General features: G+C 30.2%; 1 protein-coding gene across 1 annotated transcript in view; it reads left to right on the plus strand.

The window, feature by feature from the left end:
* Positions 1-16,566, plus strand: part of LOC115875801 (Down syndrome cell adhesion molecule-like protein 1 homolog) — a 266,822-nt gene that overhangs the window by 239,052 nt on the left and 11,204 nt on the right. The window contains exon 5 of the mRNA XM_030891311.1: positions 4,310-4,478. Coding sequence (XP_030747171.1) covers positions 4,310-4,478 — 169 coding nt within the window. The remainder of the gene's footprint in view (positions 1-4,309; positions 4,479-16,566) is intronic.

Raw genomic sequence — 16,566 nt, forward strand, 5'->3', positions numbered from 1 at the left:
CCATATGACATCGAAGAGAACCTTAAGATGACCAATGACTTCTTTGCTTGCACACTTATAGATTTTCGCCGGAATTGGTCACAGCTAGTTGATTTGTTGTTTTAAGCTGTTTTATTGACCAGTTGATTTGTTGTTTTAAGCTACTTTATTTCCCGTTCTGTTATTGGGATATCTAAATATATCAAGACTGTTATACAGTACGTCTGTCCGTTCTGTAGCTACGGGGTATCCGTGAGAGGGGAAACGATATTCTCTCGATGTTTTTCGGAAAAAATTATACGACGCGTCCCATCAATAAAAATTCGACAAATTTGCAAGTAGCCAATAAAATGAGTGGGCGGAGCGATTTGCGGTGACGTACTCGTTAAGTCGACGTATAAAATATATTGCTGTTTATTTAAATGTTTTTTGTCCGCATTCCTTTCATAGACACAGATCCAGCAGACGTACTGTACTGGAGGTATTGTGTTTAGTGCTTGGTTAAGGATATGGCTGTAATGCAGCCAGCTATTTCTATTTTATATAATGGCCAGCTATTTCTGATTTGCTCTTCCTCTTTTAAAAGTTCACCGTTTTGTGCCTTGACTGGGCAGCTTACCTTCTTGGTTAGGCCGTATACTTTTTTTACAGCCTCGAAGAATTTACGATAGTCGTGATTGCTCTAACCTTCGCTGCCTGACTGTATCTAAACAGCAAAGCCCTACCGCGGGGTGACGTCACAGCTCGGAACTCCCAGTTTTCGGTCACGTGACTATGTGGGCGTGTCCGAACGATTAAAACATTCAATTATCTAGTATACAGGGTGGTCCGAACTGTATTCCGGAAACTCCGGGAGCGTATTCTGCAGATAAAAAGTTTCTTATAAATGTATGTCCTAAAATGCTTAGTTTCGGAGATACAGGGTCTAGAAGTTTCATTTTTATTCCGATTTTTTCCAAATAATTTCTGAAATAACGTCAATATTTAGATGAAAATTGGTAACTGATAGTTTTTTGACATGAGGAATTTGATTTTGATGTCATTATGACTCCTATTTGTAGAGGGCGCCACCTACATGTGTTTAAACTGTTTTGAAGAGTAATAACTTTTTGTCCGTACCTGCATAGAACTGCCGAGTAAAAAAATATACATTTTCGAATTGTTTTACGTCAAAAATGTCTCTTGGTAGAAATCGTTACGAGCAACCCTTCTCGAGATATTTACTATGGGAATAGTCAATACATGTCATTATTGACAATAAGTAAACATAAGTTGAGTAGATAGATATGACTAAAATGATAAATTGGGGAAATTTTTATTTTTTTAAATTAATCATAAAGTTTTCTTCGAAAAAATGACGATTGATGATCATTTGGCACAAACACATTTAAAATTTATGATTTCCGTCTATTAACTATTTAGTCAACATGTTTAATTTATCTCAATGATGACAGGTATTGATAACTTCGATTTCAAATATCTCGAGAACTATTACTCGTAGCGATTTTTATTAAGAGATCTTTTTTACGTTAAAAACGTCGTAAATGTCTATTTTTTTACTTAGTAGTTTTATACAGGTACGGACGAAAAGTTATTGCTCTTCAAACCAGTTAAAAATATGTAGGTGGCGCCCTTTACAAGTAGGAGTCACATTGACATCAAAATCGAATTTCTCATATCAAAAAACTCCCAGACACCAAATTTCATCCAAATATTGACGTTACTTCAGAAATTATTTGTAAAAAATCGAAATAAAAATGAAACTTCTATACACCCTGTATCTCCGAAACTAAGCATTTTAGGACATACATTTATAAGAACTTTTTTACTTATTTTTATCTGCAGAATATGCTGCTGAAGTTTCCGGAATACAGTTCGGACCACCCTGTATTTTTAGGAATGACAATTTAAAGGGACTTCAAAAAGCATTCAAATATTGGATAGAAATATGTAGATGTTTCAAGTAATTTAAAAATCCATGCAAATTCCATCCAAATGTCCATTATTGCAGATTTTCTTATCTCTACATTACGAGTATTTTTAATTAAGTTAAGCACAGGGCGGCGGATATGAATACGAATATGCGAGGATTGCCAAAGTTAAGTTGTTTGAAAACAGAAACTTTGATCCTTTTGGCTTTAAAAGCAAAAATCTACCATCTACCATTCTACCAAGCAATCTACCATCACTTACACACTTCTACTTTATTAAGACACATCCTGTAAAAAAGATTTTGCGGTTCTGGAATTTGCTCAGGGCGTCGTGTTTGAATCACCCTATAGGTTCATTTTTGCCGGGCAAAAAGTATTTTAGAGCTCCAGAGATTTTTTTATTTCGCATATATTTTTTACACTTTAACTGGCGTATATATCCCCTGTAATTTGTGAGGGGTTCTTTTTTTCTAATAGTCTATGTGTGTAATTCCCCATTGTATGCTTTGTAGTCTCAAAATAGAATGAGGAGATATATTTGGAACATTTTTTTGCTTTTAAAAACAACATAAAAATATTAAGAGCCAAAAAATCGTATAACGGTAAATTTTTTTGGTACATTTGTTAATTGTAATAAAAAAACATATTTTGGCATGAATTATATTTTTCTACTACCCATTATTTTATATGATCAAAAAATAAGTATATGCAGACCTTTCAAAGTTTCCAGGACTCATATACTTATACAGGGTGTTTCAAAGAACATGTGCCATGTGTAAAAATAATATTTATTTTTCATATCAACATAGATCTGATTCTGCTTTGTTTCGTAGCTACAGGGTGTTAAAGCCTTAATATTTTTTTTTCGATTTATTATAATTTTCTTTCAAGTACTTTTAGCGTTTTCAATGAAATTTTGAGGGTAAAAGTTACTATAAATACGACATATTTTAAAACTAAAAAGTGTCAACATATTCACCAGGGACGTGCATATGAGTTATCACTGGAATATTTTTCTAAAAAAACAAACATGTACGCCACTGACTTTTTTGTTTTGTTAGCGAAACAGTGTAAGCAGTTTAATGCCGATTAAAAGTTGTCTCTTGATATTTTGTCGATTTCGGCCTCCTTGATGATATAAACGCAAATTTATTAATTTGCATTGATCCAAGTCCAAGAGCCATAACCTTTAAAAAATTTTAATATCAGTAACTGACGAAAGTTTTAAATAAGTACTCTTTGATTCCCCATCAAAAAATATGAAAAAAAAGTTCCTATAAACATGGATATGGAAATGCGTAGTTTTAGAGTCACAGGATGTTAAAACTTTTTAGAATTAGGTTTTTTGTAATTATCTTAAATACCATTATTTTTTATTAAAATTGCTCTAGGGTGGGATAATAACTAATAGTAATAATATTTAATAATAAATCAGATAAAATATATAATTTATTATTTATAATTTTATTTTATTAATAATTGTGATTAATAAAATTACGTTTATCTCATCAATGAGGCCGAATTCGACAAAATATCAGAGATAACTTTTAATTGACATTAAACGGCCTACACACTTTTAACATCAAAAGAAAAAAGTCAGTGGCGTACATATTTTTTTTGGAAAATATACCAGTGTCAACCCTGATGAATTTATCGACTCTTTTTTAGAATTAAAATATGTAGCACTTATAGCAAATTTTACCCTCAAAATTTCATTCTAATCACTAAAGGTACTTCGAAGAAAATTATAATAAATCGAAAGATTATTAAGATTAATACCCTGCAGCCACGAAACAAAGCAGAATCGGACCTATGTTGATATGAAAAATAAATATTATTTTTACATGAGGAATCTCCCCACGAGAGATGGAACATGTTTTTTGAAACACCCTGTAGGTATATGATTAATAGTAAAAGAAAACTACTAACTTTGAAGTAGAATAAAAAATATATTTACGCATAACAATAACGTATTTAAATACCAACAAAACATTTTTTAATATACTTATTACGATTTTTGCTTAAACTGGATTATCTTTTATAACTTTAGGGATGGACATAAAAATGTTATCTCTTTTTTGATTCCTTTATATATCGTATGTTATTCGTAATAACAAAATATAATTTCTTCATTCGATCAGAGAAAAATGGATTTTGGAAATGCCCGAATATCCAGAAAATAAGAAAATAATGTTTTCTCAATTCGGTTGGGGTTGCTGACTTCAGTATTTACCTTATTTTTCATATACTTTATCTTCTTTATATTATTTTTAATTCCACAGATTAGAAAAAATAGAAAGGTTTATTTTTTTAGTAGATTTTGAAAAAGAAATATAACAGCAAGACCAAAAAAGACCTTGAATGACCTTTTATATTAATATTAATTTCTTTTTTTACAGGAAATCAACTACGATTCGCCAAGGGGTGGGGTATCTGTCATTACAGAAAAGGGGGATATCACAGTGTCATATCTGCTGATTCAGAGGGCCACTGAAAAAGACAGTGGACGATACACCTGTCATCCTTCCAATGCCAATCCTAAGACTTTAACAGTTCACGTGTTGAGTGGTAAGAAAATATATTCAGTAATTAATTACGTAATTTTTTTATTTACCATTGTTATTCGCAGTACATTTCGATCCCAGATCACTCTCATGAGTTTTTTGCATTTTGCAAAAGGCATTATGAAAATTTTGACATTTGTTTACATTTTTAGAGAAATTTTAAAAACTTTTTAGTGCCGCAGGTTCATTGTCCTATGTTGCCAAATCCTACGAACGGTACTCACATTCTGTATATCTGTGTTTTACTTACTGTTTAAGTCCAAAGTATTTTTGTTTTCTAAACAATTAAATTACTTATTTTTTTTTAATTATATCAATCGCATTAGTAATAATTCTAGGAACAAATACGATGCAGAGGCTCCTAGGAGAACGGTAGTGTATATCGAAATAAAATTTTGGCAGCATACATATGTAGGTTAATTGAAAGCATTTTATAAAAATATATAGAGATCCCTACAGGGTGTCCCACCAAAAAAAATACTCATCAAAGTTAGGTTTTGTAATGGAACACTTTATACAGGGCGTTCCGAATTGTATTCCGGAAACTTCAGCAACATATTCTGCTGATAAATATAAGTAAAAAAGTTCGTATAAATGTAGGTTGTAAACCAAACCAAATATCTCGAAAACCATTACTCGTAGCGATTTTTACCAAGAGCCAGTTTTTTTTTACGCAAATAACGTCGTAAATGTATATTTTTTATTTAGTAGTTTTATACAGGTACGGACGAAAAATTATTACACTTCAAACCGGTTAAAAAGTGTAGGTGGCTCCTACTAGTAGTAGGAGCCATATTGACATCAAAATGAAATTTCTCATGTCAAAAAACTCCCAGACACCAATTTTCATTCCAATATTGACTTTACTTCAGCAATTATTTGGAAAAAAATCGAAATAAAAATGAAACTTCTACACCCTGCATCTCCGAAACTAAGCATTTTAGGACATACATTTATACAAACCTTTTTACTTATTTTTATCTTTTTTCGAATTCTATGAATAAAATAAAAGTGAATTTCGTTAAAGAAGCATATGCTTAAAATGTAAGGATTTTGTTGTTAAATCTCTTTATTATTTGATAAAATCTAGATGGCTGTGATACACCTTTTGTTAATTTAACAAAAATTAAAGGACGTAGACTAAAATATCCAACGGTAATAAAAACATACACCTTTAAAGCATATTTCAATTATTACAGAATTAAATCTAGACATAAACGTATAATTATGTGACAACAATTAGCTAGTTAAAATGAAATGCTCACAGTACTTCCTTTCATATTCACTGCATAAAATGGTTCTCTTTTCAAAATATCTTTTCACGTTAAAAGGCATAAATATGTGGAATTCTACTTCGAAAAGCAGCCACAATCTCTCATATGTTGTCGACAATAGTTGGTCGATTTTTTTAAACATTATCTTTAGAAAACGTTAAATATGTCAAAAACCCTACATTTTAGACATATACTTCTTTATTAAAACTCACCTTTATTCGAAAACGAAATCGAAAATCAATTAAAAATAGGATGTTCTATTTCAAAAAATATTACTTTGATGTGTAACTTTTTTTGGGCACACCCTGTAGAACTCCATATACTTTTAAAAAATGCTCTAAATTAACCTACATATGCTCATAAAATTTCATTTCAATACAAACTATCGTTCTCCTTGAAGCTTCCGCGTTGTATGGGAGGCGCCACCCTGTATGTTTGTTTTGTCTAGATCTACCACCTCTTATAATACTTTCTTATTTATGAGACCTGTGCGACAACTTGCATGTAAGAATATAAATTTTTCGTCGCAACGGATAATAAATGTAAGGAGATCGTTTAAAATCTGGAATAGGCGATCCAGAGTTAAACGATTCATCAAAAAATACGCTCAAATTGAAATTCATTCATGTCCGTGACTGAAATGGAAAAAAGGGCGAAGAAGACCCTTTCGAGAAGAGGCAGACATAAAAAAAGCAATAAATTTTACTTCTTTTCTTCTTATTTGTATGATCCTGAGACGGTGTAGCAGAGAATCGGCAAAACACGCACAGAAATCTAATTTTGCTACTCGCAAAATCATTTTTATTCTCTTACGAGTCACAGAAAAATATAACACGAAAAATATCAAATCTGCCACATTGAAATAGGCTACATTATTCTTCAAAACTAGTTATTTGTCTGGAGTTTTTTGTCTTCTCAAGTTTTTTATATTGTAATGTTCTGAATATACAGACCTGACCACCGTAGTAGTAACACAGGCAGATGGCATACGCACGGACGAATTAGCGTATGCCCGTCCGGCGGATAAAAGCAGACGAAAAAATGCGATAAACTAAAAATAGGTAGATATGTGATAAGAATGTTTCAGAATTTGTATTTATTCGTGTTTTAATAGCCAAAACGAATACATAGATTCTCGCGACAATTCTCGTGTAAAATTTATTTTTTAAGTAAAATAATGGATGTTTACGAAGTTCGTGAGAAAATTCAAGTTGTAAAATAGTATTTCCAAAATAGGTCTTATCGGAATATACAAACAATTTTTCCACCAACTTTTGTAAACAGGCCAATTCCATCTTTACTTACTGTATCAAGAGTTATTAATAATTTTGAAGCACATGGGTGCGTGTTCCCACAAAAACACAAAAAGCCTGATGTGTTGATTAATGAAGAACAGGAGGTCAAGCAAGTGTTTATTTGTGCTACCGCGGATCAAAATCCCACGTTTTCAAGTATTCAAATTGCGGTTGAGGTGGTTGTCCTGCCCACAATGCCCATATTGTTCAAGAATATTTGAACAATACTTTTCCCAACCGTTTAATTAGTGGATATGGAACTATTTTGTGACCCGCTAGATCACCAGATCTTTCTCCCAATGACTTATTTTTGTGGGGTTATGTAAAATCCAAAGTGTATGATCATAATAGGGCTAATAATCTGGATAAGCTTCAAGTAAAAATACGAGGCTTTCCAAACTATTAGCCCTTATATGTTAGCCAATGTCAGACGGGGGTTTTACGACCGCCTAGGCTTCTGTGTGCTTCTGTCTAGCACAAGAAGATGGTCTTTTTGAACACTTGTTATAACTTTTTCTTATTTAGAGTAATATTTTAGTTTTTTTTGGGTTTAGAGAATTTATTAATTTTTAGTTTTGGCTTGTAAACACACTAAAATAATAAATATTTAAGTATTTTCATTTTAAATGTTACCTTATGTGAAGGTAAACACTTAAAATGAAAATAATAAATACTCGGCACTCCTCGCGTCGTATTCCTAGTCTGTCACGACCGACCCGTCCAAGCACAACTGCAACAGCGTACTGCCTGACCAGTGACCAGCCGACTTGCCGGCAGTGAATCTCGAGTACGGACGCAAAACGGGTAAACGTAAATTCGTCCGGCAACTTGCTATGTTACTAGTAGCCTGGTCTTCTCTGTATACCAGTTTATTCTACGTGATAAAAAGAACATTATAGGCTTGGTGCATTCTCCGCCGGTGCTGCCACCATCGGAGAATATCGTAAACAAGCGGGATATACAAATACACGGGTTTGTAGCATTTCAGTTGATACAGTTTGTACAGCGGGATATACAAATACATAGGCTTGGTGCATTTCAGTTGATTTCAACAAATTCCAACCGCAGCGCACTCTACGGCAGAAATCAGAAAATATCAATATATGCCCACGCCGCTGTCATATCGATCGCATTAAAATAATATTGAAATCGGGGTTTTGTCTTAATATTTAAGTTTTTTAGTTTTTTGCTAGTCCAGTTATTGAGACTATAAAACACTACGGTACGAGGTTTGTGTGATGTACCGCTGTTTCGGGTAATTAAATCGTGGCCTAAAACGATTGAAAATATTTCCTTTATTTGCGTTTCTATAGAATTGGCAATCTACACTAATATGAATAAAATTTATTTTCGCATTTTTAGTGTAGAAACTTAAAATTGCTGTGAATTTATAAACATGTAGAATAATGTGGGTAATGTATGAGTTGGCAACATTGCATACTCTCTGAGATTGAGAATGAATCGTGGCACTCAAAAGTTTTTCAATATTTTCCGGAAAATATAAAGAAAAATATAAAAATTTCAACATATTAGAAAACAACGGCACAGTCTACAAACACATAAACTTTTACGTACGCATGCGCATTACTTATATTTTTACACGTATATTTTACTTATATTTCTTTACATCTGCGTATACGTATCAGCGGAGTTGTCTGTTTTTTCACAAAAACCTCATGGGCGTGTTTCTGGGTTCGAACGAACTACGAGTTAAAATACTTGCATTTATTTCTGGGACACCCTGTATAGCGGTGGAAATTCTGAATCTTTGCCGGTTAGGTTAGGACCAGGCCAAGGATATATAGAATAAGGATATTCGACAGGCCCATAGACTTAAAATAAAATATAGACTGAGCATCTCATTCATAAATAGCTGGAACATGCGGTCAGACACTGTCTTGTTATTGTTGTGTTATTGTTTTAGGTTATAACGAGTGCGACACGAGCGATAGATAGATTGTCTCTGTCGTAACGGTCGTTCCCTGACGACTCTGCCGAGAAACACACAACACTGTCTTTCGTTTCTCAAGTGCACCTGAACTCTCCATATCATAGCCGGGTAATTTTTTTATATTAATGAAGCTATAATTAAATTAAAAATATATCGTATTTAAACTTTTTATATTTTATTAAGATTTAGGACAGGTTTTTTAAATAAAAGTTTAGAAAAACGTCTTAGAGTCCAAAAAGGATAAAAATAATAAAATACACGTTATAGAAGAAATTTTATAATCGAAATGACGTAATTTTTTGAAATTAATAATAAATTATTAATTTTAGTCAAACATTTACAACCCCTAATATTAATCAAAACAGGATCTATTCCACAGATATAATAGAATCGGCGACAGGGAGAGAAAAAAATATGATTGTTGTAATTTTTTTCTGGTTAAGTGATGCCTTATGTAAATTAGAGAAAACATAAATCTGTTCCATTAAAGCAAGGAAGGTGATAGGAAGTGGATAAAATGAAAACTACATTTATTTAACTCGGTACTGTCTTTATTATACCGGGTGCGTCCCAAAAGTGGCTCATCCCCCCATAATTTTTTTATATTTTCAAATAAAAAAACAAGATTTAGTATGTTAGTACATGACATAAATTAGGATTGATTGACGCATTCAATTGTTTTTGGTCACTTCCTGTTTCACCGGAAATGACTATAACATTTAATTTTTAAACGGCACCCTTGGTATATTTCTACTTTATTCGATAGAAAATGACACTCTGAATAGAATAACACATCATATGTCAACTTTTGACATTCTCGCATATGGTTTAATTGTAATTGTAACACGCGGTTCATAACGACAATTTGACTCGAAATACCAAGTGTGTGGTATCAATATATTCATAAAAAAATGCTTTTTCCAAATATGCTAATGAGTCCCTTGTTCCCTTGTTCCATTTGAAAAAATTGGCATATGTATGATTAAAAATACGATTTGTACATCTTTTAACCGGCCTAGACAAGACACGAAACCCATTAGACGATCAAAACTATTTTTCCAAGGCTCTTTGATTAAAACTTAGTGTTTTTAACAAAACCATGGCACCCTGGATTGAAATTTAAAATAGAATTTGTTTTTAAGCGACAATGTCAAAAGTTGACATATGATATGTCATTCTATTCAGAGTATCATTTTTTATCGAATAAAGTAACAATATACCGAGGGTGCCTTTAAAAATCAAAAGATGTAATCATTTCGGTGAAACAGGAAGAGACCAAAAACAATTGAATACGTCAATAAATCCTAATTTATGTCATATACCTACTAACATACAAATCTGTTTTTTTTATCTGAAAAAATAAAAAGTTATAGGGGGTGAGTCATTTTGAGACGACCCGGTATATTAAAAAATATTGTTTCATAATGTAATATCATTTTAAAATTCTTGTATGTTATTTTAGATTCTGAAGATAATTTTAGAATAAACCGGAATATATTTTTAATAAAAACATTATTAATTATTAACAGGGTTATAATTATGATTTTGTTACAATGTAAGTAAGTAAATAATGTAATGTAAGAGAAAAAATTCAGATTTTACATTTTACTAAAATATTATCTAAATAAGCGCCTTTCTACAACAACGCCACTGACTCCCAATGGGTAAATTGAGAGTTGCCTACCGGTCAAAAGTCGTTTCAAGACTTAAATGGATTATTTAAGTCAAATTTCTTGCAAATTTGGCACTGGCGAACCATATTTTATAGTTCTTGAACAGAAAAAGTCAATAAAATAAACACTTAAGCACTACAAGCTAAGAAAATGCGTTAATACAGCCGGGGAGATAGCGGCAACAAAGCTTTACCGCACACGTGCGACACGTACTACAAGGTAATAAATGAATGAATAGGCTCCCTCGCCTCTAATCGGTGTTGTCATATTGTAAAGAACTTATCCTTTTTAAACAGTATCCGACTTATAATTTAGTAGTATAAGGACTATTTAATACATCTCTGGAATATTAAAACCTACTTTATTAAACTGTAGTATTAATATCTCAATATATGTGTATAACAAGAAAAAAAATATTGATAATATTAAAGACGTGACAACATAGGCTGGATGAGGAAGGCTCGGTCGACTGTACCCAGAAGTAAACATGTGTACAAAAAATATTGTCTGTCCGCGTTGAGATGTAAATAGTGTAGTCTATATTTTATTTTAAGTCTATGGACAGGCCCAAAAAAAACGTGCCGTATTTTGTCGAGGAAGTCGATTTCGTCACGACCAATGGGCGTCGAGTATTTGAATTGAAAACATATAAATTGACGGTAACCTATGTTTTTTGACTCATTTGACTGACAAATGTGATGATTGTTATTGTAATTTATAGATCCAAAATCCAAACGTTTTTTGAATAAATAATTTATTTTAAAGTTATTTCCTAGAGGTTTGGTTTGGCCTTCTATATTCTGGTATTTGTCTACTAATAAATAATATCTTATTTTGTATTTCGATGTATGGAAATCCGCAAGTTTTGTATCTGAAGCCGCAAAGAAATTTCGCTCTATAGTGAGAAAAATGTTATTATATCTTTTTAGACGTGTAGAATTACAAAATTTCTTATTTCAGATGTTCTAAATGTGAGTGCTTAATGTCAAAAATTTAAATATATACTTGAAATATTATTTCAAGTTACATGCTTTGACATTGTTTGGAAGTAAACAAATATTGAAGAAAGTGTTGTGCCTTCACAGAATTTAAATTGGCATTAGGAATAGATTTCCTTGATTTAGTAATGATATTGCTCATAGAAATTGATGATATACTATTTTATATTCACTCGTTCAAGTGCTGATCTATTTTTAAATTGAATATTTATGTAAATATTATGTATAACACGATATAAATAATTTAAGGACATAAGAAATTAATATTTCAAGTGTCAATATTGATTATTTTTCCAGTTTTATTCAAATATATTGAAATTAATATGGAAACAAAAGTTCATAAATATTATTCTTAATAACAAGAATTGAGATTTGGGGATAAGTTTGAAAAGCCATGTCAGAAGAGTAGGATTAAAGACAAGTATTAAGGTAACATATATTTGCATAAAGTTTTAATAACACTGACAATTTTATTTGTTTATGTTTATTAATTAAAATTTAGTTGCAATTTATTTCATATTCTAATATTTTTGAGAAAATTTTACTTATATACATACCTGAATATTATGCTGCTTTTTTATTTTAAAGTGTGCCGACTGTGCTGTTATTTTTAAACTAGTAATATTGTATACTGTAGGTATCGTATTCTATAATATATATATATATATATATATATATATATATATATATATATATATATATATATATATATATATATATATATATATATATATATATATATATATATATATATAAATAATGATAAATTATTTTCTTTTTTAGCTGTGTATTTTTCTAAATCGATTGACGGGTCAAAAGATTGTACGAGGTACCTAAAGATTTATTTCGGTGGTATGATTTCATTGTCGAAGTAATTACATCAAAATAGTACGATCATCGTAATATGATGGTGATACGATAAGGCCGTTTTCAATGATATTTCTCCCACAGGAAAAGTTTAAACAAGGTACCGGTAACTGATCGAAAAGAAAAACGCTTTCGATCGTCATTTCAATTCTGATTTCGAAATGACGATCAGATGAAAGTGATCCAAAGTAATTAAAAAATAAAAAAGTAAGAGAAATTTGTTTTGCTTGTCGTAAAGGGAATGTTCATTTCATATATATATATACGTACATAATATATATATATATGTATGAGTAAATATTATAATAATATGTAATATATATATATGCTAAAACTGCTAATGTCAATATATATATAATAATGTATATGTACGTAATATATAATATGGCTATAATGTATAATGTATCTGCTAATGTTGTAATAATAATGTGTATATGTATATGGATGTGTATGGCAGCCAATACCAATGTAAATATATATATATATGTATATATGGTTGCATTCTCTATATATACATACATCTTGCTATATTTGATTTATATTCTCGAACAATATGTTTAATAATGTGGCTGATAATGCAATAATAATATGTATGTGTAATGAGTGAAGTGTTCAATATTGAATGAAAATAGTGATTGCTGTTTTAATCTGCTCGTTCTAATAATAATAAAATGTGAAATGGTATGGGGTTTCCCAGAAAAGTGGGAGTGGTTCCAAGCCTCTACAAATATGGAATTCCCAGAAATTGATGCTTTTAAACCTACACACTTTTTCCCTGCTTTACTGCTACATGAATTTTTATCAGACGCAGAAAATTTAAATTATTACATTATACTTTTAAAATTTTTTGTTTTACAGTCTCACCCCAAACTCAACTCATAGATTAGACCTTATATATATATATATATATATATATATATATATATATACCTTATATTATTTATATTTTTAAATATTAAAACTAGTGAAACAATCTTTAAAGAATGCACTTATTTTCATTTTTCTCTGAATTTCTTAATATTCTAAATGGGCGTACCACCATTTTGCCCACGGTGCAATTTTAAATTACCGCCCTCATAGCTGTATGTAATAAAAAATAGGATTAAAATAATTCTTTATAACAAATGAAAAAAGGTTAATGATAAATACACACATACCCTATGATTTCAAACACGGCGTCAAATTACCTTAGGAAGTGACAGTTATTCGGAATCGATCGTATTGTCAAAAATTGTACGGGGTACTAAATATTTATATCGATGCTACGATATCGTTGTAGAAGTAATAAATTTTTTTTGTCGGAATCGATAGTCATTATTAAAAAATTTAATACGAAATTAATAAAAATTTATTTCGATGCTATGATTTCGTTTGTGAGAAGTACCTAAACTTTTTCTTTTTAAAGTATAAGATGTTAAGCAAGGTTTCATCATCACTTAGTAAACACAAAATCTACTAAAACAGAAATTGATAATGCATTGTAACTTGATTATGTTTTATTACAAAGAAATTTAATTTTTAAAAGAAATTTCAAGATAAAAACACTTTCGATACAGATGCATTTATAAAACAGAATATATATCTAGACCCAACAATAAGACACAATAATATTCACTATAGCAAATGCACCGTTTTTACTTCTGCACTGTAATCAATTACCGCGTCAAAGGTCCGTTCCTCTAATTCTATTATAAATATTTAAAATTAAAAAGCGGCAACGTCGTGGGTCTAGCGAAAACAAGATAAACCTCTATTTTTTTATATAAATGGGACAAATTAAACGGTCCAGCATCAGGGCCTAGAAGGCATCGCTTGAACATTTTTCGTCGATATACCCCAGGTCTGACGGCCTATCTTAAACATTTCGGGTCTGACTCGTGTATGTAATAATGCTGTAATAATAAATATATATATATATACATACATATATATATGCTATATAATATATATATATATATATTAATATATATGCTATATATATATATATGTAATAATATAACAATATATGCTAATATATATATATATATATATATATATATATATACTATATATATATATATATATATATAAGTAGTAAGATACTTACTTTCTTTCTATGCGTACTTATATCCTTTATAGTCTTTCTAAGTGCATATAATACTACTTTTTTAAGAGAAGGCAGTTTTTAATAATCTATTGTTAATTCCCCTAATTCTGTGTCCCCTGGTTCTGCTATACAACAATTATATATTTTTTTATCATTACTGATTTTAAAAGTTTCTTTTCAAAGAATTTGACCATATATTTTTTTTTCAGAGTAATTGGGCTGTTCCTGAACAATATTGAATATAAATATTCAAAAATATGATAAACTGCATATCCTACTAAGTAGATCAATACCAAAATTCCATTAGAGAAATAAGTTAAAATTATGTTTTACTTGTATAATTTTCTTGCTATTTGTCCACCATTATTTGTGACTTAGAAATTAAATAGTCAAAAAGAATTTAGTACCAGTTTTTATTTCCCAAAAAAAATAATTGTTAAATAATTACATATTGCTTAAGATACAGTATATTATATTGTGTTTATAGTTGATAATTCTAGTTCTTAGTTGTTTATAGTTGATAATTAACAATATTTCTGATGTTAGATATTATATTAGATAAAAAATTTAATTACCAACAGCTACCTACCTATGTAGCTGCAGATTATTATATTGTGTAGTAGGTACTGTATAATTCTTTAGTTCAAGAAACAAATATCAGTACAAGTATATAACCAAAAAAATGTTGATGCAAATTCTTTGTATAACATACGTACCCCTATGGTATTCAACTTTTCATTGTTCTTTTAATTAGATACACAATAAGCACATTAATTCGTTTATTAAACAACCAAAACTAACTACTTAAATTCACAATATAAATATCACAATAAATGTATAAGCTTTGATCCAATTCCTATTATTAATACCTGAAAACGACTTCATACTTTATAACTACCAATGGCTATCCTACTAACACACTAGCCAACTAATAATAAATCTGTTCTAAAAAAATACAACATAAAGACATCGTTATTGCAATAATATAGAAATATATTCCATGTATCATTAACTACCTATAAATACAATACCCACATCTTCTTTTACACTTGAATGAAAGTGCGTTAGGAGGCAGAAATATTGCCTGCATTGTACATCATTACAAATTGGCTAGGAATTCCATTAATATCCATTGCAAACATTTCTCTTTCAAGGGTCTAAATGTTTTGTCTTTTTACTGTGTCCCTGTAATATGTTATCAATTAACAACAGTTATCAAATATGATCTGGACAATAATAATTGTTTTACCTTTTTTTCAAACTAAACTCTTTAAACAAACTATATAAATAAAATTTATCTCATAACCTAACTTGCTGCTAGAATTTCTTTCTTGTTATTCTATGTTCCTGTATTGTTATTCTTCACATTATCAATTTCTATGAGCAATATCATTACTAAATCAAGGAAATCTATTCCTAATGCCAATTTAAATTCTGTGAAGGCACAACACTTTCTTCAATATTTGTTTACTTCCAAAAAATGTCAAAGCATATAACATGAAATATTTCAAGTATATATTTAAATTTTTGACATGCACTCACATTTAGAACATCTGAAATAAGAAATTTTGTAATTCTACACGTCTAAAAAGATATAATAACATTTTTCTCACTATAGAGGCAGAATTTCTTTGCGGCTTCAGATACAAAACTTTTGCGGATTTTCCATACATCAGAAATACAAAATGAATGTTTATTTATTATTAGACAAATACCAGAATATAGAAGGCCAAACCAAACTCTAGGAAATAACTTTAAAATACATTATTTTTTCAAAAAACGTTTGGATCTATAAATTACAATAATAATCTCATCACATCTGTCAGTGAAATGAGTCAAAAAACATAGGTTACCGTCAATTTATATGTTTTCAATTTCAAATACTCGACTCTCATTGGTTTGGTTTGGTTTGGTTGACGAAATCGTCTTCCTCGACAAAATACGGCAT

This window comes from Sitophilus oryzae, unplaced genomic scaffold, assembly GCF_002938485.1.
Source record: "Sitophilus oryzae breed Bouriz unplaced genomic scaffold, Soryzae_2.0 scaffold_1396_pilon_pilon, whole genome shotgun sequence".
Lineage (NCBI taxonomy): Eukaryota > Metazoa > Arthropoda > Insecta > Coleoptera > Curculionidae > Sitophilus > Sitophilus oryzae.